General features: G+C 30.9%; 1 protein-coding gene across 1 annotated transcript in view; it reads right to left on the bottom strand.

Annotated features, from left to right (window-relative positions):
- The window catches only part of LOC145246595 (laminin subunit alpha-4-like), a 67,368-nt gene that overhangs the window by 8,933 nt on the left and 34,487 nt on the right, over positions 1-23,948 (bottom strand). The window contains exon 3 of the mRNA XM_080108255.1: positions 3,234-3,331. Within this exon, the coding sequence (XP_079964381.1) occupies positions 3,234-3,331 (98 nt within the window). The remainder of the gene's footprint in view (positions 1-3,233; positions 3,332-23,948) is intronic.

Here is a 23,948-nt window from a genome sequence, read left to right as displayed (position 1 = left end):
CTGGGAAAGCTAATTCTTCTTCTTCTTCTTCTTCTTCTTCTTCTTCTTATTATTATTATTATTATTATTATTATTATTATTATTATTATTATTATTATTATCATCATCATCATCATCATCATCATTATTATTATTATCATCATCATTATTATTATCATTATTATTATCATTATCATTATTATTATTATTATTATTATTATTTACTCACTAGCAGTAGTCATACAGATCATCATCAAAGATTTCTCTTTGAAACAACTTGTGGTGTCCTCTGGAGTCTGAGTGACAACAAGTCTACCCAGATTTCCTATATTCTCCACCTCTTTGGATAGCCTTTGCAAAAGAATTTGCGCTATCGCAACAACTACTTACTATTGATTTCTCGGTTGCAGCGATCATTAGTCTGCACTGGAATTTAAGTGGTAGTAAGCCTCCCTGAGGTCCTTGTCCTCTTTTCACTCATCCAGCGGAGGTCTGACTAGAGCTTTATCTCTTCAGTCTTTCCATCCTTCTTGACCCTCCTTGCTTATTTGGTGTGGTGCCAGTTTATGGTGACACACATCCGACAAAAAATATTATTCACTATGAGTTATTTTATTTACCTTCTTTCCCGGAGCTTAAATACAAGGTTAAGAGTTGGTTTAATGAATTTGTTTTTGCGGAACGAATAAGATTCGAACTTGGCACAACCAGGTTTCCAGACCGTGCCGTTAACCACTTACTAACTATGAATTATTACAGTGATTGTTGAATAACCGGTGCTGTTTCTTGGAGACTGGGTGGCAACAAGTCTACGCAATTATTATCATAAGTAGTAGTAGTAGTAGTAGTAGTAGTAGTAGTAGTTTCTTATTTTCGCTTGTTTTTTTTTAATTTTTTTTTTTATCCCATCTCGTTTGTTTTCTTGCTTTTATAATTTCACTTCTTTCTTTTGAAACTTTTCTATTTTTCGGATTTCCTCTTTGGGAGTGGTCGTAATTAGCAGAAGAAGAAAAAAAAAACTGCTAAACTGACTCATAGGTTTGATGAGTCTATTTTCCTACTTTGTAAACATCTTAGGGTTGTTTAATGTCGAAATAAAATGTCTGTTATAAACGATTCATTGTGTGTTTTTATTTTTTTACAAAAAAAAAAGTGTTAGTTTACACATGAATAGAGAGCAGTGACTTGCTGTTGGGGAAGGGGTATGTAGTGGATCCGGGCGTCCATATGAATCTTGCGACTGATCTCGAGAAAGACATCAACCCGAAAAATGTATGAGACGACAGTCGTCTATGTTTCACACACACACACACACACACACACACACACACACACACACACACACACACACACATACACACACACACACACACACATATACTCTGATGTAAAAATATGCAATTTATTGTTCGACAGGATACTCAAATAAGATGTATTGAAATTTCCTTAATTAACAGTATAATTGCGGATTCTAGTTATGGGAACATTGTATTCTATTACCTTTTCGTATTGATAACACTTGACCTGGCCGTATCTTTTCATCTGGTAGTTTTTATCCTCGACTTTTAATGTGTCTTTTTATTTAAAAAAAACATTCCCCCATTTTATAAACTCTTTACAAAAAAGTTTTTTTTTTGTTTTTTGTTTTTGTTTTTTGTTTTTTCATTCATGATTAATTTTCATGTAATTCTGTTTCACTTAATGCCAGTACCAGCAAATTCATAACTTCGCTATAATATTCATTTGCTAATATCTTTTCTTTGATAAGAAGAACGCATTTTCTTGAAACTGGATGGATAAAGGAAATTTCAATATATCTTATTTCAGTATCCTGTCAAACAATAAATTCATGTAAAATATATTTTATAGTCTTAAATTTTTATTATTCAATAACAAGCTCTATTTCTTATCTTTCTAGTATTGAACTTTGTGTTTAGGTGGGATTACTTTATAAATATTAATATTTATATTTACTTTAAGTTTACAGAACCTTTTGGCTTCTAAACTTAATCTTTACTGATTGCTTATATGTGTGTGTGTGTGTGTGTGTGTGTGTGTGTGTGTGTGTGTGTGTGTCGATTTTGGTTGCTTTTTAAAGATAATTAACTTTGCTATACATTGTCTTCTTCTAGAGGATCGAAGAAGCCAATTACCTCCCTTTGATACGAACGATCGGCCATAGATTGGGCGTAATCAAACAGATATATTGTTTATTTTATTTATAAAACAGTTATCTACGTACATGTGTTTCGCCGTACCACAGCTTATCAGCATAGCTGACTGTCGTAGGGTTTGGAACTTCAATCATAGTTTTACATTAGTGAGGAGACGATTCCAATATTTTTCTCCGATTCCGATTTTTTTTAAACAAAATAAAAAATCAAATAATAAAAATTAAAAAAAACAATTGAAAGAATCGTTTCTGGCATCGGAAAATAAGGTACAAATTTTTCCAATTCTGATGCCCCCAAAGTTTCGATTTTTCCGATTCTCGATTCCGACTAATCGTCCTGACACTAATATATATATAGCAATCGCCTTTTTTTTTCTTTCTTTTTTTTTGTCATAATACTTCACGGTACTAGATCTTACACTTGAGTTTTTCAAGCATGCAATTAAAGAGTTGATCCTAAGTATCATCAAGGCATCCCAAGAGCATCAGCAGATGTGGAAAAGAGAATAATGAATTCATTAATTTACTTCTTGCGAGATAAGGGAGTAATTGAACACAATCGAACGGAAGTGGACCATCTGTAAAATGTAAAAGTCCTGAGAACATCTACCAGAAAAAAACAGTTGGAAATAAGTCATACACCATCGATTATGACTATGCAATTACTAAAGCTATGTACCTAGGAAACGAAGCTATTAAACCTGAGCTAGCAATAAGGGACAAGAAAGGGGGAAAAAAGCAACCTCAGTAGAAGTTAGTATCCCCAGTGATGCTGGGTAAAATAGTGATGCTGGGAGAAAAAAGATAAGTACTTATGTATGACATAAAAAAAAACCCCGGAATCTTAAGAAGGTCCCCTTTATTTCAGACTCATAGGAAAGTGATTTCAAAATCTGTCCGGCAAATATACCTATTGAACCAAGTGCAAGAGAGATACAACCAAGTGTGCGTAAATGGACGGTAAGAATCTTAAAGCGATCTCTCGGTTGGGATGTCTGAGCTAGCGGATGAATGTTTGGCACCCGTTTCCAGTTCGAGCAATATGATAATTTTTTTTAATGTATAATGAATATCAACTGACCCGTGATAAAATTCTCGAGACAACGAATTCATTTGAACGGTACTGTCTTCTAGAGGTTCGATTCTCACTCCACTGTTGCTGCTGACGTCGATGTTTGACTGGAAAATAGAAAGTAAAGAAATTGAAAAAATCAAAAACTTGCGCGATCATATAAACAGTGCGACTCATCAAAAGAATAGAATGGATAAAGTACTTTTGGTAAAATTCTGTTGTAAAGTTACATTCTTCTGGAATTCTCACGCCAAAATGCATGGGGTCGTGTTACACGGCTTATATATATATATATATATATATATATATATATATATATATATATATATATATATATATATATATATATATATATAAAAGTGAACGTGTCTGTGCGTGTATCTATGTGTCTATCTGTGTGTCTGTGTGTGTGTCTGTGTACATTTCCCTACGCAATAACTCTGTCAATTTAAAGTCTACAGACTCGAAATTTGATATACAAGGTATTGAGATTTGGGGAAATCTATGTGATCGGTTTTCGGCCAGAAATTTGGCTGTTAAGGAGTCAAAGAACAACGATTTGACCTTTGAGAACTCTACCAAACCCCTCCGACAATTTTGGGTCTACGCACTTGAAATTTTAGATATTGGTTCCTTGGACATGCATCTAACTTAATAACTTGATTTGAGCCCAAAAACAATAAATGTTAAGGGGTCATAATATAGGTCAAAGTGAAAAGAATTGACCTTTTTTTTTTTTTTGCTCAGCATACACCTCCAAACACCCGGGCAACGCCGGGCACCCATGCCAGTATATATATATATATATATATATATATATATATATATATATATATATATATATATATATAGTCATCCACATACAGTAATGTTTCGTTGTGTCACCACTCATCAGTGCGGCTAGACTAGCACCTTTCCCTAACCAGGAATTGGACCTACAACCATCATGTTGATAATCAGCAGTTTCTATCGACCGGTGGAATCGGTGCTTGCAAATAACCTCAACAAATGGTCATTAAATAAACACTATATATATATATATATATATATATATATATATATATATATATATATATATGGGGGGCGTGTGTGTATACGTTAGTTTTGTTGTTCTGAATTCAGTGGTTTTGTTCTTTTTGTGGGGGCGCGTATAAACACTGCAATATGTGAGTGCTTTTTTATTCATATATTTTTGCCGAACTTTAAATATCTCCATTTCTTTTAGTAAACAATTTTTTTTTTTTTAACAATCCTACTTCATTCGAAGCAAAAGAAACCCAAAAAACTTTCTAACTGTTTCCCGATGAACATAAATTTGTCTCTGATGTGGTGTTCGGTGGGCTTCCGTATTTAACGAAACACGTGTAAGACATGTCACAAAAAATATGAATAGAGGGTTATAAGTCTGGTTTGGAATGATAACTGACGAAATATATACACACATACACACGCATCCTCACAACCTCTCTCTCTCTCCCTCCCTATATACATATATATATATATATATATATATATATATTATGGCTGTTTAAAGAAACCATTTGTATCAAACTCCTCTGTTAATTTTTAGTCTATAAACCTAAAACTTGATATATAGGAAATGTGGATGTGTAAAACAAATTCGATTTGATTTTTAACCGACAAAAAATAACTGCTAAATTGTAAAAGTAAAAAAAAAAATGGAAATTTAGCATGAGTAAGTCGATTTAACCTGTTATTTCTACGCATGCACCAATATACATTTATTGGTTAAACCACGTTGTTATTTTTATTTCTTTTCTTTTTCAATTTTTGTATGCGTATGATTTTGATGAGACGATAACGAATAAGGCTGGAGAGTAATAGATTTTGCTTTCGATACTAGATGATTGCACTCAAGTCATATTTTGTTTAACTTTGGAAATCAATGCTATATGTTGGGCACAATATAATAATCAATACAGTATTAGCTCTAGTATAATGAATACGAAACGTGTAAGAATAAAAATATCATATTTAAGCGTATTATTCAACCGGGCCACGCCTGAGGGTCACTGCTATAGATAGATACAATATAATAATCAATTGGCTCTATAACAATAATAAATAGAGAATCTGCATAAATTAAAACATCATATGTAGGCGTCATATATATATATATATATATATATATATATATATATATATATATATATATATATATATATATATAATATAAAGCTGAACGTCTGTGTGTGTGTGTGTGCGTGTGTGTGTGTGTGTGTGTGTGGTCACGAATAGGCTCCTATATGGTTGACTATTATAGAAAACTGATCACATATGATGATAGATGTATCGAAACGCAGGAATGGGTATGTTTGATCTGGCAGAACGGTGGTTCATTAAAATTGTGGGGTCTGTGTTCGCGCCTGGTCCACAAAGTATGGAAATAAAAAATTTAAAAAGATGTACATCTGAATACTTTGATAAGTATGTTTTAACTTAAATAGGTATGGTATAATAAAATTGTGGGGTCTGCGTTCGTGCCTGGCCTACATAGAATGAATATAGGCACAAACTTTAATAAAGACTTTTCATATCTATCTGCGTAAGTATACTTTGATAATTATGTTTCAGTTTGAAGAAATATGGTATAATAAAATTATAGGGTGTCCGTTCGCGCCTAACCTCCATAGAATGGAAATATGTCACAAAGTTTAACAAGGTTTTTTAATATAGATCCACAGAATATTGTGATAAGTGTTTCAGTGTGAACAGGTATGGTATAATAAATTATGGGGTTTATCTATTTTATTTTTACTTTCATGATATTTTGCTTTGGTTTTGATACTCCCAAATTCGAAGCTATCTCTTTACAACCCTTCCTTTTCATAACCTATCATACTTTCATAAATCAGAATCCATTTTCTGTAGGCTGTTTTTGAACCCAGTCAACGACGGGTACTTTTGCTAGTATATATATATATATATATATATATATATATATATATATATATATATATATATATATATATATACTAGCAGTATTACCCGGCTTTGGTCGGGCCCTATGTACTGATCATAACTTTATGAGCATATGTATATATTAAAAGGTGAGAATATGTACGGCAATGCCTTTCTATATAATAGACTTCCTTAACTACCATAGAGAAAAGTAGGTAGAGGCCGCTGACGCCAAATTTTTTAAAACTTTGACCTTAAGTTTGACCCCTTAACATTTATTGTTTTGGGCTCAAATTAAATTAAAATGTTTGATCCATGTTCACGTTACCTACATCTAAAATTTCAAGTGTTTAGTGCCAAAAGTGGCAGAGGAGTTTGGTAAAGTCTGCAAAGGTCAATCTGTAAACTTTGACCTCTTGCCAGCCAAATTTTCACACAGAAACTTATTAAAAGGCTTGCTGCATGTCTGAATACCCTTTATGTAAAATTTCAAATTTTTAGACCCAAAATTGGCTGAGTAGTTTGCTAGACACCGCAAAGGTCAAATCTTTTTAAATTTGACCCTTTGAAAGCCAAATTTTCAGCAAAAAACGATTAAAATGCTTGTCCTATGCTTGAATACAATTTATGTAACATTTAAAATTTTTACACCAAAAATTAGCTGAGTAATTTGGCAGAGACCGCAGAGGTCAATTTTTTTTAAAAACTTTGACCCCAATTATGACCCTTTGACACTTATGCTTTTGGGCTCAAATCAAATTATAAATTTAGATCCATGTTCAAGTAACCTATATCTAAAATTTCAAGTGTTTAGACCTGAAATTGGCGGAGGAGTTTGGTAGAGTTCTTAAAGGTTAAATCGTTAAACTTTAACCCATTAACAGCCAAATTTCTGGCCGAAAACCGATTTATAGGATTTTCCCAAATCTCAATACCCTTTATGTCAAAGCTCGAGTATGTAGACCGAAAATTGACAGAGTTATTTGGTAGGTAAGTGTAAACAGCCAGTCAGACAGACACACACACACAGACATTTTGACTTTTATAAAGATATAGATATAGATATGTAAATACATGTAAAACATTAATATCTTCACCCTCAACTGGGCACTTTTCAACAGGGAGGGCTCGCTTTTTTCGCCGATATTTTTGAAAGTCATCCTTTTCTTTTCGATTATCTAGCCTTAATTTTAACCTACGTCACTTCCGGTTTGCCGGTGGTCGTAATAGCAAAGACGTGACGTTTTTTCACCGTTCTTTTCTTCCTTCGCGGTACGTGTTCAAGCCTGGCTTCCTGCTACCACTTTTTGTTTTTTTTTTGCTCAACACACACCTCTAAACACCCGGGCACCCATGCTAGTATATATATATATATTAATTTAAATATATATATATAAATTTAAAAGAATATATATAAATTTAAATATATATATATATAATTTTTTTTAAAATCACAGAACAAATTTCATTTTTTATTATTATAAATTTAATATATATATATATATATATATTTAAATATACATATATATATAAATTTTATCATTTAATATAATATAATATACAAAATATATAAATATTAATATAAATATGCATACAATTGTTAAAATTAACAGAAAAGTTTCATTTTTTATTTTTACAAATTTAAAAATATATATATAAATTTAAATATATATATATATATACGCACACACACGTATATATAAAAAAAATTTTAAATCACAGAAAAAAATTTCATTTTTTATAAATTTTAAAATATATATTTCAATTTTAATGTACATATATATATATATATATATATATATATATATATAAATTTAAAGGATATTAGAACAATAATCTAAAGAACAGAGTGTATTTTAATGTAATAGTAAAATTACTACTTTAATTAAAATACAGGGAAAGAAAAAGTGCTCGTTGCAATTTAGATATATAATAAGCTCGATAGGTAAATATCCTAGAGCTAATTTAATATTCAGTAATGTGATTGATAATTTAAAATTCAAATTAGAATTAAATTAAAAATCCGTTTCACAAGATGGAGCAACAACAAAATCAATAATTTGTACGATCTTTTCGGAAAACAATGTTTTTATTGTGGTAGACATTAAGCCGCGGACAATAATTTTTACATATAGTATTTTTAACAAACAAAGTTTCCTCATCAGCAAATATTGGGAAGGGTTTTTAATATATGTAAAAGACACCATAAATAAACCTAGCATTAAAAGTAAGGCAGATGTATCTGGAAAAAATTAAGATAAAGGTATGTATTTACTTGACAAGAAAATTAATATGGGTTAAAGATAGAAATAAAATAGAATAAAATTATAAATCTGAATTTGGTTTAAATATAATATTATAATAATATATTTCTAATTTCTGTAGAAGAAAAAATAAATGTCCCCTACAAGGCTCATGTAAAATAAAAAAAAAATGTAGTCTATAGCTGCACAGTATCAAAAACCCCAAATCTAAATGAATTTAATAGCAAGCATAACTCAACCACCCGATTAAATAATGACACCAACTTTAACCAATCTACCAATCAAATACAGACCAACCCACCATATAATAATCCAACACCTAATCTACTGGAAAATAATTACACTAAACAAGAGGCAATATAGTTTGGTTCCACATCTGGCTTAATAAAACATAGAATTTCAACGCAAAAATATTCATTTAAAAATCACTCCCTGTTAAACCAAACTACCCTATCCAAGCATATTTGGCGACTCAAAGATAACAATATTTCTTTCAATTTGAAATGGCAAATAATAGGATCTTACAAAGCATACAAGCCAGGAGATAAATTCTGTGCACTTTGTACAAAAGAGACCCTAAAAATTTTAAAATATGAAGATATAAAAAATAGAACCACCCTATTAAATTCAAGAGAAGAACTTATTTTCGCATGCAGTCATAAACGTTGGTTTAAATTTAATAAATATAAACCACCTTAAATTAAACTATAACTTGACATGCTTATTAATAAAAATTTTTGATCATCAGTATTATTGTTATTATTAATTGATCTGATATATCGACCATTATTATATATTATTAAAGTATATTCTTAACCTTAACCTATGATATATTTTTTAATTTCAATAAATAAATAAATTATCAAATATTAAATTCAATAATTTCAAAATAGATTATAATATATTCTTTGCTTGATTTATTATTCCTTAATAGTAAATTAAGTTTAATACTAATTATCTCCCTTGCATTGTTTAATTAAAGAAATAAGATTATCTTCCCCTTTTTTTCTTCAGTTTTAAATTTAGCGTTTTAATCAAACGTATGCTAACCGATATAAAATATTCCATTAGCGTTCTTTTTGAAAATTTATCATTTCATAAGTTGAAAAACTACAATAAACATCCATATGAATGCTTTGACCTTAATTGCTGATTTCAAATGGCGAAGAATTAAAAGGTAAATAATTATGTATATTTTTATATATATGTATGTATGTGTGTATGCATATATATATATATGTGTGTGTATGTATATATATATATGTATATATGTGTGTGTCTATGAATTTTATTAGAAATATATTATTATAATATTATATTTAAACCAAATTCAGATTTATAATTTTATTCTATTTTATTTCTATCTTTAACCCATATTAATTTTCTTATTGTCTACCACAATAAAAACATTGTTTTCCGAAACGATCATACAAGTTATTGATTTTGTTGTTGCTCCTTCTTGTGAAACGGATTTTTAATTTAATTCTAATTTGAATTTTAAATTATCAATCACATTACTGAATACATATATATATATATATATATTTATATATATATATATATATATATATATATACATATATATATATTATAAAATCACAGAAGAAAAAATCCGTTTTTATTTAAGCAATTCCTAGAAAAACAGGGGAAAATTTTGTTGTTGTTGTTGTTGTTGTTTCTTAGAATAAAAAAGAATTTGGCAAGAAAAATATAAATATTTAAGCTTTGCAGAAACATTAGATAAAAAAAAATCTGCAATTTTTATAAACTCTTCTCTCCAAAGAAAAGCCTATTGAATTTGAAGCTCACGCAGGAAATCCGTCTTATGCCGCCATTATGTATAACTATATATATCTTATGCCACCATTATATATATATATATATATATATATATATATATATATATATATATATATATATATATATATATATTCAAATTATGTGCTAATCAGCCAAATTTATAGCGTGTCCAAAAAATCACTGAAGGGTGTTGAACTTACATAGATTATTTATTTTTCTGTAATTTTAACATTGTTTGAGTAACTTTTTGGGAAATTATTTATTAACAATGCAAAATTCAAATAATGCTTATTTATAAAAATAATGTCTTTTCAATATTGCCCATTCTCAATTTCATATTATTTATGCTCTTTCCAAAACATTATTCATGACAGATTGCAGAATCTCTGGATTGTGATTTAACTCTCTTATTTCGTTCCTGATGTTTTCTTTCAATTTTTGCAGGATTTGGGTTTTGTTAACATAGACTCTTTGTATAAGATATCCCCACAAAGAAAAGTCTTTGGATTGTGTTGTGACTTGGGTTATATCTTACATGAAGATGTCATCAGTAAGCTCTTTGAGTCAAATGAATTGACCCCTGATTTTGGTAAAAGAATTTCACAACTTTCGTATATTATCCAATACTATACTTATTCATAATTAATTTATAAAGATTTTTCTGTAAAATATCTGAAATCGAGAAAAAATAATCATTAATGGTAAAACGATAAAGATGTTCAACTCTTCAGTGACTTTTTGGACAACCTGTAGCTTGCCTATGGATATACTTTTCCTAACTACTTTCTTCTGAGCATAAGTGCCTTTTTTTGAGACTCAATGGAATAAGGAAAATGTTTACTTTTCAACTTGTATTTTTTGTCGAATAATAAATCGTCGCAAATTCTAATTTACAGAGTTTAAATTAAATATCTTATTATAAAAAGGAGACCCGACGTTGCTCGGGATTGAATGAGGATCAACAAATGTTCCACACTTCCAATACTTTTATTGTCATCGAAATCGGTGAAATTGCCCAATTTTCAGTTAAATCGATTGATTGCCTACTTTAGTCAGGGACCCACTGAAGTACATCGAGAGGAAGCTTCATATGCCTCTTGCAGTGACTTAATCTATAATACATTTTTAGAGAACCTACTGTTGATTTCATAAAATTATTTTTATATAATGGTTTGAATTAAAGTTTAAAATGCAAAAGTCAAGTATCCTGGTTCAATGGTGCTATAAACAGAAACACTTATTTCGAACGCACCCCTGTGTTATCAAAAAAAACAAAAACTATTGTTGATTTTATACGCCGGGCCCTTCTGCTTGTGCGGTGATAAAACTTCTTAAATGCACTTGTGCTGTTCGGCTTTATAACGTGTTAACTTTGTTCAAAATCGGACTTCCTTCTTTAATGGGATGTTTCGATTATCGATTAATGATTTTCGATACTTATCAGAGGCATTCCGATACAAAGCCTTTCTAAAAACACTTCTAGACACATGAAGTATATTTGCGTGAAATTTCATAAAAATCGTTCCAACCGTTTCGGGGTCTATAGGGAACGAGATCCTCACACACGCACACACATAGATAAAGTGTCTTTTCTATATAATTAGAAATATATATTGTTGTCCCATCCTTTCACGGCCAAGTACTAAAAGTCTGACACATTGTTGCCCGTCACGCTTCGAACGCTCGGAGTTTATCTAATCTATTCAAGCGGTTAAGTAGTGTCTAATGACTGTCAACAAAATAAGCGTTAACATATATAAGGATGTTATGTGTCATGGCATTATAAAGAGAAACGGGGGGAAAGGAAAGGTAAGAAAGTTGAAGTTAACGATAGAAAGGATTTGAAAATAAGGGAAAAAAAGAAAAGAAAACCAAATAAAAGATATAGAAAAAAGTAAGTAAAATTTGTGGAGATAAATGACCTAGTAAACGCAGATTCTATGAGCAGAGCTTCTTTCCACTGGCCTGCTTCCCAGTTGAATACAACATGGTAGCCTTCAAATTTAATGTAAACAAGTTCTTTTTAAGCTGTCCTCATAAATAATCAAATTCTACCCAATTTACGCCATTAACGATTACAACACCACCGCCTTACATTCATTAACCCTTATCCTCGAGTGACCTTCAGGCCTTGATGAGTTGTGACTCCCAAGTAAAAAAAAAAAAGTGAAAAGAAGAAGGAAAGAGAGAAAAATAGAAAGATAGAAAGAGAGGCGGGGGTAAAATGATTAATGGAGAAATAAAAATTGAAAGAAAGGAAGAAAGTTTTTTTTTTTAAAAATGAAGGAATAAAAATTAGGAAAGCATGAAACTACGAAAAAAAGACAGAAAGAAAGACGCCAATGAGTACAGAAAAGTCAATCTTGAACATAAATCAATTTGAAGGGAAAAACAACGACAGAAGAAAATAACAAGAGAGAAAGAGAAACTAAATAAAACAAACAAAAACAAAAAGAAAGATGTTACTGGAAACAATAACCAAGTCAATAGTAAACTTAAAGGAAAAGAAAAAAAAGAAAGAAACGTCGAAAAAAAGAATTAAGGGAATGAATAGTGTGGGGGAGTAAAAGAGAGAGAGAGGAAGATAGCAGCAGCGATATATATATATATATATAAACACACACACATACATATATATATATATATGTATATATATAGTCATCCATATACAGTACTGTTTCGCTGTTTCACAGCTCATCAGTGCGGCTAGACAAGCAACGATCGCCCAAATGACAGTCGGAGGTTCTTACCGTTGCTTAACGGTAACAATGTTTTGATATATATATATATATATATATATATATATATATATATATATATATATATATATATATATATATATATCAAAACATTGTTAATTCACTGCCAGCATAGCAGCAACGGTAAGAAGCTCCGAATTAACAATTTTTTGATATATATATATATATATATATATATATATATATATCAAAACATTGTTAATTCACTGCCAGCATAGCAGCAACGGTAAGAAGCTCCGACTGTCATTTGGGCAATCGTTGCTTGTCTAGCCGCATTGATGAGCTGTGAAACAGCGAAACAGTACTGTATATGGATGACTATATATATACATATATATATATGTATGTGTGTGTGTTTGTGGGTATGTGTGTGTGTGTGTGTTTCCTTGAAACCAATATACGTTTATAATGTATATATTCAATGAGGCTATCCTAAAATTGCAACGATTTTTTAAGCTCAATGAATATAGATTTACACTTTCAGAGCATTTGTAACTTTATTAAACATTTCAAAATCACAAGGATATATACTTAATTTACATTGATATTGTTTACATTGCTTCCACGTGTTTCATTGAATGGTACAAACCAAAAAATCATTAGAGACTGTTCATTAGTTCATCAAAGAAGAAAATGTACATTATTTTTTTCCTTGATTAAAAAAGGAAAGGTAATTTTAAAATGAATTTGAAACGTTTAAGATATATATATATATCTATATATATATCTATATCTATATATCTATATATCTATCTATCTATCTATATATATATATATATATATATATATATATATATATATATATATATATATATATATATATATATTATACTAGCATTTCAGCCCGGCGTTGCCCGGGTGTTAGGAGGTGTATGCTGAGCAAAAAAAAGGGGTCAATTTTTATAACTTTGACCCCTATTATGACCCATTAAAATTTATTGTTTTGGGCTCAAATCAAGTTATTAAGTTAGATTCATGTCCAAGGAACCTATATCTAAAATTTCAAGTGTGTAGACCAAAATTGTCGGAGGACTTGATCAGAGTTCTCAAAGGTCAAATCGTTGAGTTTGACCCCTTAACAGTCAAATTTCTGGCCCAAAACCGATCACATAGATTTTTCCAAATCTCAGTACCCTGTATATCAAATTTTGAGTCTGTAGGCTAAAAATTGACAGAGTTACTGCGTAGGGAAATGTACACAGACAGACAGACAGACAGACACACAGACACTTTCACTTTATAGATATACTAGCATGGGTGCCCGGCGTTGCCAGGGTATTTGGAGATATATGTTGAGCAAAAAAAAAAAGTGGTCAATTTTTGTAACTTTGACCCCTATTATGACCCTTTAAAATTTATTGTTTACGGCTCAAATCAAGTTATTAAGTTAGATCGATGTCCAATAAACCTATATCTAAAATTTCAAGTGTTATGACCGAAAATGGTCGGAGGAGTTTGGTAGAGTTCTCAAAGATCAAATCGTTGGACTTTAACACCTTAATCGCCAAATTTCTAGCCGAAAACCGATCACATAGATTTTCCCAAATCTCAGTACTCTGTATATCAAATTTCGAGTCTGTAGACTTAAAATTGACAGATTTATTGCGTAGGGAAATGTACACACACAGACACACAGATACACAGACAGACAGACACTTTCACTTTTATAGATATAATAGATATATACATATAGATAGATAGATAGAGAGAAAGAGAGAGAGATAGAGACAGAGAGACAGAGAGGGGGGTAAAAAGAAAAGGTTATAAACCTTCCTGCATTACGTCTGATTTCTCTGTTATTGACCGGTAACTTTTCCCTGGAATCCGAGTGACAATAAGTCTCCTTGTATTCTTTGGATTTTAGGATTACTGTTCTCATCTTGAGTGTTATTTTCATAACGTTTCGCTCGATGCAACTGCCGACCTTCTTCATGTGTATAGTGTCGAACTCGGGAATCTTAATGTCAAACTCAGAAATCTGCACGTAATTTCGAACGTAATCCTTTATTCTATACGCGGAAGCAGCATCCTCTTGTCAGCTATGACTGGGTAGAAATCCCAAATAATTCACAATTGTATTTTTTGGGTGCCGACACTGAGGATTGAACCTTCTATCTTCAGGAATGTTAACTTTTACAACTGAATTTTACTGAGTATTCTATCCACTGTACTAGTTTTCTTCTGTCTTTCTTTTTTTTATGGTCAGGATACACTCGAAAAAGGTGAAAGGTCACATTGATCGAAACGTTGTGCAAATGACGAGATGAGAACAGTAGTCCGAAGAATCAGATAATTATCAATCCTCATCTCCAAAATTCAAAACAGTAATAATATTCCTTATTGTGTACTCTCTGCCTCCTTGCAGACTTTTAAACGATAAAGTCATCCAAATAATCTTTTTATCATTGCCAACGTTTGTCCTAGGTGATAATACGGCCTACATTTTTTGCGAGTTTCCGTAAAAGCCCTTCTGAAATTTATTTTAGGTCACAACTAACCAAAATTATTAATCCTACTAAAAATAGCCCTATTTTTCTATAATAGTTACAAACACACAAACTTCATTATAGTAAGATTACTTTATTTTACAGCAGGGTACGTTTTAGGTATCAGTAAGCTGAACATTAGAATTGAAATGCAAAAGAGAAATTAACTGAAAATGTTTTCCTCAATTTAATTATATGTACACACACACACACACACACACACACACACACACACACACACACACACACATGAGAGAGAGAGACAGGGACAGACAGACAGACAAACAGATAGACAGACAGAGGGAAAGAGATTATTTAATCAGCTCTGATTATTTCATAAAGGCCAGAGCGCATGAATGAGGAAGTCGAAAACTACGTTTCGGCAATTTTCCACAAGGAAAGGTTAGTCTGACTTGTTGAAAATTCGAACCTCAAAATTATACCGTTTATCTGTACCTCTAATAAAAAGAAAGGATGATATATGACATTGTCCCCACCCGTTTAACTACAGTACCCCCCCTCCAAACACACACAAAGCCAAGCTAAAACCACAAACGCCTTTTTTTTTTCTTCCGCGTGAGCGCAGGTCATGCAATCAGGTAATGCTTGGCTTGCCGAGGAGGCAGCCGTCGGCACACAACGAGAGGAGACACCACCGAACAACACTGGTCACGCCTACACGTATCCATTTTCAAAACGACTTTGGAGTCAGTCTTACTCACTCGTAAACTTCCTGTCCCATTATTCTAGCGTTGTTTTTTTTGTTTTTGTTTTTTTTTGTTTTGTTTTGTTTTTTGTTTTTTTTTGTGTGCGTTCATAGTTACGTTGCGCAAGATCGCACCTATATGTGAGAATTTATCAACTTATTTCTCGTGGGTCGCTGTATGTATCTGTCTCAACTCTATTTTTTATACGTACTGTCGTTTATTATAATTAAAAAGCAATAACATAGGTCACTAAAGCTGACCTTTTAAAAATAACTTGTATTAAATCAAATACACACACGATATATTAATAGATTTAATTGGTAATAAATTTAATTACACCATTAAATGGATTACAATTTTTTAACATGTAAGCCATTTTAGTTGAAAGAGAAAGGTTGAATTAGTTCGCGATCCTTCGAAATTTAAAATAAATTTGATAGCATTTAAGCTGTCATTTAAAACGCCGTGTAAACCTGTTTTCAGATTCTTTACAATACTTCGTATATTAATATATGAACGTGTTTGTAATTAAATAAAATTCGTATATTAATAATACATGAACGTGTTTGTAATTAAATAAAATTCGTATATTAATATATGAACGTGTTTGTAATTAATTAAAATTCGTATATTAATATATGAACGTGTTTGTAATTAAATAAAATTCGTATATTAATATATGAACGTGTTTGTAATTAAATAAAATTCGTATATTAACATATGAACTTGTTTGTAAGCTTATTTACATCCAAATTAACTCGTCGGGTGATAACAACTGTTAACAATTCCCCTCATCCTGTATCTGTGCCTAAAACTAAACGAAAATTCTACGAACAGAGTTTGCTTCCTTTTTATAGCATTATTATTCATCCCAAACAAAGCACAATGCCACTTTGATGTAGTAGGATACTATCTGGGACATAATTTGCAGGGATACTATGTAGGGAGTTGAAGTGCAAGATGTTTGTTCATATTACACTTGAACTTCTGCATGTCAGTACAGTCAAGGAAGCAGAAACCCTGAAGGGAATTCCAAAGTCCAGCAGTTCTATGGAAGAAACTATTAGAGCAGAAGGCTTTCTGGCAACTGGGGATTTTTACTGTGTAGGGGTGGGATTTTGCTGCTTGTAAGGTTTGTCGAGGGTATTTATTTACGCCTACGTTGTTCGTCGAAGCATCTACCATTAAATTACTTGTAAAACAGACAGAAGGATGCAACATTTCGTCGATGGGACAGAGGTCGAAGCCTAGCTGACAGTTTGGATCTATTAGGATGGTAAATCTCTTCTGAACTTTGTATACTAGTGAGAGACTAGTAGCAGATGCACCAGCCATGGGCGAATGGTGGATTGCTGTAGGTACAAGATACTCTTTGGCGTAATTAACATTCTAACGCGGTAAAGAGGGCCCACCTTTTTCGCAGTAGTATTTACAAACGAGTTCACCCATAATACAAGTGTGAGGCTTCAGTGATGCGGTCGACGGTATGGCTGCTGACCATTTAGCTCTTTCCTTTTTTCACGCAGATAAATCAAACTGTTAGAATAAAAACAACGAAGAGTCTGAAAACAAATATATATATATATATATATATATATATATATATATATATATATATATATATATATATGCGGCTGCTACTTATATGGTACAATCACGTTAACACACTGGTTCTCGCCAGATCACCGAACTTAGGCAACGATGAGTCTGGCCAGTATCAGATGGGTGACCATTTGCGAAGGCTAGACGCTGTATGTACCGCGCCGAGTCGTAGAAATTTCCTCAATCTGAGGGCGCTTTAATTCGCTGGGAGAGATTCACCGGCAGTCTTCTTGGAGAAAGTAAAATCTGATGCATAAACCTGCGGTCTACTGTATGCTCTGCCTTGTGGCAATCATTTGGACCGACAAAGATTAGCAGTAATACAAAAAGTATGGTTGGTTCTACACAAAGTCTTCATTACTATAAACAAATCTTCTGTGTGGATTTCTGAACAAATTAGTTGGTGTGACGGCACCTCATACGCCAATGGAGAGTCCACATGCATATATATATATATATATATATATATATATATATATATATATATATATATATAAAGAGAGAGAGAAATGATGAGATAGCAAAAATAAATAATCTAAGATATAAAATTAAGTTAGTAGGTTCTCGAAGTTTAGCGAATGTAACTTTGTTCTTACGAGTGATTTAGTTTTATCGTTACACTATATTCTCTGCGCGAAGTGTTTTCCCCTAGTGACCTAAACAGAAATGTAGGTTTAATAGAAAAAAATTAAGTTTTGACATGTTTTATCCATCTCATCCATCAATTACATGTGTTTACAATAAATTATAAAACTATTTCTTTTTTAACATTACTCGTATATCATAATAGTAATTATATTTATTTTCTTTCGAAGAACTACTTTTGGCACGAAGTGAACCAGTCAGTGTTTTATTGTTTCCGAATAATAGATTTAGCAGTAGGCGGCAGATTCATATTCATGAAAAATGCCATATTTTCTGGTAAGTTCATTAATGTTATCTATTTCATGTGTCTTATTCTTTCCATAAACGTTTCGCTAAGACACATATCTTACCAAACATATCATTATCTTGAAAACAAAATGAACGCTATTTCTTTTCATGCTATAAACTCTTAAAAACAAACCAGTAACCTTTTGAATTGAATATATGAGATTATTTATCAATAAAATATTACAATTTACATAAAAAGGAAAAAAAGCGTAATACAACTTCTTGTTTGTTTCTTTTTGGTCCCCCGACAAAAGGACGGTGGACTTGTAAATTCGCCCTTGTCCGTTCGTCCGTTCGTCTGTTCGCACTTTTCTCAATAACTACGCCTTGGAATTTTTTTTTAAATCTTGCACAAACATTAAACATGATATGAGTAAAAAAGTAACAGAACGGATTTCCCGGGAAAACTTCGGTTGCCCCCGTATGAGCGTCTTTCTGTTTAAAATGGCTAAAATTGACACTTTTGTGCTTATTAAAAACAAGTGATGCCTTGGATTTTTATAAAACTTTCTGAAAACTTGTAACTAACTGATTTCTATATAATGTTGTTTGTTTATACTTCGCGATAACTCTTGGGTGTGCCCCAGGGGCTCTTTTAGGGCTAATAAAAACACTTCATTTTTGGGAACTATTTTACCATATTTGTCCAAAATTTTCTGTGTATGTCTATTCAGAAGTTTTGCATAGTGCTGAACTCAAATTTAAATATTTTAATGCCTTGGCGACTTTTAGGGATAAATTGTGGGGAGGGGTTCAAATGAGAGCCATATCATGCTACCTAACACCTTCGAAGTCAGTTTGAAAGTATACTTGTACGGGCTGACAAGTGTAGTGATTCGCTGGTGCAATCAGGTGGCCGCTGTCAGATTCTGGGTGTTGCAACAGGACGCAGCGCCGATCCACAAGTCCAAAGAGTCCCAGGCTTGGCTTCAGAAGCAGTGCTACAGGTGTGTACAATTCTATCACTGCTCCCGCCTCCTACGACATGAACCCGCTGAACTACTTGATTTGGTCATACGTCGAGAGCATCACCAACATAACTTCTCACAACACCAAAGCCAGCCTGATCGTCGCGATCCGCTGAGTATTCGCCGAGCTCTCGCCGACGGTTATGGAAAATGCATGCTCCTAGTTCCGGACCCATATCGAGGATGTGATTGAGGCTGAAGGTGGCTACATTTAATAGATGTCAGCTCTATTACATGATTAAGTTAACTGAATTGTTTTTTTTTTCAATAAACGTTTTAAAATAAATAAAAAAATATTGTTTTCTTTAGGTTAAATTTTTATCGTTTCACAGTGTACTTATCCCTTTAATCAGTATTAATTAATTATCGTATTTGTTTTTTTTTGTTTTGTTTTAGCTATGTTGTGTTTTGAAAATTTATTTGTTATATTTTGCTTTTCGAGTCCAAATCAAATTATTTCTACCAAAAAAGTATTGATATTTTTTTTTTTTTTGAACGGTGGGAAAAGTTGTAAACACGAATGGAGTAAACATTATTGATTAAATAGTTGTTAGTTTTTATTTTACTTTAAAAAATGTAGATAAAAAAAAACAGCAATAACTTAGTTGCCAACCTAATATTATTATCATATTTTTATTCAGTAGGAGTTATTTTATTTATTGTTTATTTGTTGTTGTTGTTTGTTTGTTTGTTTGTTTGTTTTGTTCTTTATTTTTTTTTTTTTTTAATGATTGTGTTCATTAAATCAGACCCTCAAGTCTAGGTTAGGAAAAGTGCATGGAACTTGCTAAACTGTTGCTTCACTATGAGGTTTTTTTTATTGCGTAGCTTTCTGGGTTCAACCCTTGCTTCTAGCGACAGAGGAAGGCTTACAATATCAACGCGACGCAGATGAGTAATGCTAAAAATAACCATGCTTTAAAAGCTATTTTGTATTTAAACATTTTTTTAATGAAGCCACTATATGTTTGACTGATCAAACATAAAACGTGTACTAATGGGAAGCAATCTATTTTTTCTTCGGTAATTTGTACGACAATAAAAAATTTGTACGACAATAAAAAATTTGTACGACAATAAAAAATTTGTACGACAATAAAAACCATTAAGACAACAATGTATTAATTGTTATTGGCGATACGGAAGACTGCGAAGAGCACTAACACGAGAGCGTTCTTTATGGTCTTGTCCATTATAACATATCCTTACATATGTAAAATAATAATGGAATGCAATTCAAAACAAAAGAACATATCACATTCTGATTTTTTTAGACGAAGATTGATTATTCGTATTATTTGGATTCTTCGAATTACTGTTCTCATCTTGAGTGTTATTTTCACAACGTTTCGGTCGATGTAACCTCCGACCTTCTGTAGACATTTTCGCAAGGATCCGTGTCGTAGTGGATAAAGTATTTGGAAAAATTCAGTCGTAAAATAACACTCTTTAGATGTTGACGGTTCAATCCTCAGTGAGGGCGACCTTAAAATTACAATTGCAAATTACTTATGAGTTCTACCCAGCAATAGCTACCATCGTGGATTTAATAAAAGGTTCTGTTCCAAATTCCATGCAGATTTCAGAGTTCAACTTAAAGATTTTCGAATTCGACAAGTGATACCTGAAGAATGTCTGATATTACATCACTCGAAATGTTGTGAAATTAACACTTAAGATGAGAACAGTAGTGCAGTCCAAAGAATCCAAATGATACGAAAAAAAAATAGATGATGAGTAAACATATCAGACGTAAAACGAAACAATAAAAAAGGAAGAAAAAACGTGAAGTAGTAATAAGAAGAAATTAAAACCATAATAGTTAAATTCAACATAAAGTTGAACTTTCGTAATTACACGTTCAGTCCTAATGGAATCAATTCTAGTAGTGTTTGTCAAGAATATTATATTTCGTTTATTGGAAAGGGCATAAAATTTCACATTGACCCTGAAAATGTCATAAAAATTGAACCAATAGAAAAATTTTGATGGAATACAATTCGATTTTTAAAGTTTAAAAATTGAAAAATATTTAACTCGTAAAATTCAATTGATTTCATTACGTAAAAAAATTGCTGCATGAACGCGCGCAGGCACTTTGTAAATACTGTTTTTTTTTTAATGAAAAAATAATATTTCTATTATTTTTTAAACAACTTTAATAGTTTATTTTGGAATTATATTCCATAAAGAAAATAAACAAAGCACCTTAAAAAGAGAAATTAGAAGTTTTATATATTTTGTTCGCAGTTTTGTGTTAGGTCTGTCAAAAATCCCCCCAAAATTCTGACACACCTAGTGCACCGGTGTCGTGTACCGCTGAGTGTTTTATTGCGGCCGAAAGAGAACCAAATGCATAAAGAATTCACGCTATCTAACCTGTCACGTGAGTCTTCGACAAGATTGAGTATATTGTTGTCCGTTTTGATTTTTAAATATATTGTTGTTCGTTTGGATTTTTGAAAAATATTGTTGTTCGTTTGGATTTTTTTTAATTGTTGTTCGTTTGGATTTTTAAAAATATTGTTCTCCGTTTTGATTTTTGAAAAATATTGTTCCTTTTGTTTTCGAATTTTAAAAATATTGTTGTTCGTTTTGATTTTTTTTAAAATTGTTATGCGTTTTGATTTTTTTAAAATATTGTTGTTCGTTTTGATTTTTGAAAAATATTATTGTTCGTTTTGAATTTTGAAAATATTGTTCTTCGTTTGGATTTTAAAAAATTGTTGTTCGTTTTAATTTTTGAAAAATATTGCTGTTCGTTTTGATTTTTGAAAATATTGTTGTTTGTTTTGATTTTTGAAAAATATTATTGTTCGTTTGGATTTTTAAAAAATATTGTTGTCCGTTTTGATTTTTGAAAAATATTGTTGGCCGTTTTGATTTTGGAAAATATTGTTGTTCGTTTTGATTTTTTAAAAATATTGTTGTTCGTTTGGATTTTTTAAAATATTGTTGTCCGTTTTGATTTTTGAAAAATATTGTTGTTTTTGTTTTCGATTTTTGAAAAATATTTTTGTTCTTTTGGATTTTTTAAAAAAAATTTTTTCGTTTTGATTTTGGAAAAATGTTGTTCGTTTTGATTTTTGAAAAATATTGTTGTTTTATTTTGATTTTTAAAAATATTGTTGTTAGTTTTCATTTTTAAAAAATATTGTTCGTTTTGATTTTTAAAAATATTGTTGTTCGTTTGAATTTTTGAAAAATATTGTTGTTCGTTTTGATTTTTTAAAAAATTGTTGTTCGTTTTGATTTTGAAAAATATTGTTGTTCGTTTTGATTTAAAAAAATGTTGTTCGTTTTCATTTTTGAAAAATATTGTTGTTCGTTTTGATTTTTTTTTTTAAATATTGTTGTTCGTTTGGATTTTAAAAAATATTGTTGTTCTTTTTAATTTTTAAAAATATTGTTGTTCGTTTTCATTTTTGAAAAATATTGTTGTTCTTTTTGATTTTAAAAAATATTGTTGTTTGTTTTGATTATTAAAAATATTGTTCGTTTTGATTTTGAAAAATATTGTTGTCTGTTTTAATTTTTAAAATATTGTTGTTTTTTTTCATTTTTGAAAAATATTGTTGTCCGTTTTGGTTTTAAAAACTTATTTATTCTTGTTCGTTTCAATTAAAAATGTATTTATTGTTTGTTCATAAGTTGATTGTTTAATAGACGTTTCTCTCCTAAATATTTAATATTTTTCAACATTTGATTATTTTCTGCTTCAAACATACGTATTTTTACATGCATAATTTTTTTATTTATCTATATATAAAAGTGAACGTGTCTGTGTGTGTATCTGTGTGTCTGTTTCTGTGTACATTTCCCTACGCAATATCTCTGTCAATTTTAAGTCTACAGACTCAAAATTTGAGATAAAGGATACTGAGATTTGGGAAAATTTTTGTAATCCGTTTTCGGCCAGAAACTTTGTTGTTAAGGGGTCAAAGTTCAACGATTAAACCTTTGAGAACTCTACCAAACTCCTCCGCTAATTTTGAGTATAAACATTTGAAATTTTAGATATAAGTCCGTTGAACATGGATCTAACTTAATATCTTGATTTGAGCCCAAAACAATAAATGTTAAGGGGTCATGATAGGGGTCAAAGTTTAAAAAAATTGACCGTTTTTCTTTTCTTTCTTTTTTTTTTTTTTTTTTTTGCTCAACAAATTTTTTTTGCTCAACAAATTTTTTTTGCTTAAATGCCAGTATTGAATAAAGTTCAGTTTTACTATAAATGGAATCGTGCTGCTTTTATGCCTTCTTATTCAAATAAATTATAACGT

The sequence above is a fragment of the Euprymna scolopes genome, chromosome 24 (genome assembly GCF_053919585.1).
Source record: "Euprymna scolopes isolate OS-2025 chromosome 24, ASM5391958v1, whole genome shotgun sequence".
Lineage (NCBI taxonomy): Eukaryota > Metazoa > Mollusca > Cephalopoda > Sepiida > Sepiolidae > Euprymna > Euprymna scolopes.
Note: the sequence above shows the minus strand (reverse complement) of the source record. Positions and strands in the feature narration are given on the sequence as shown.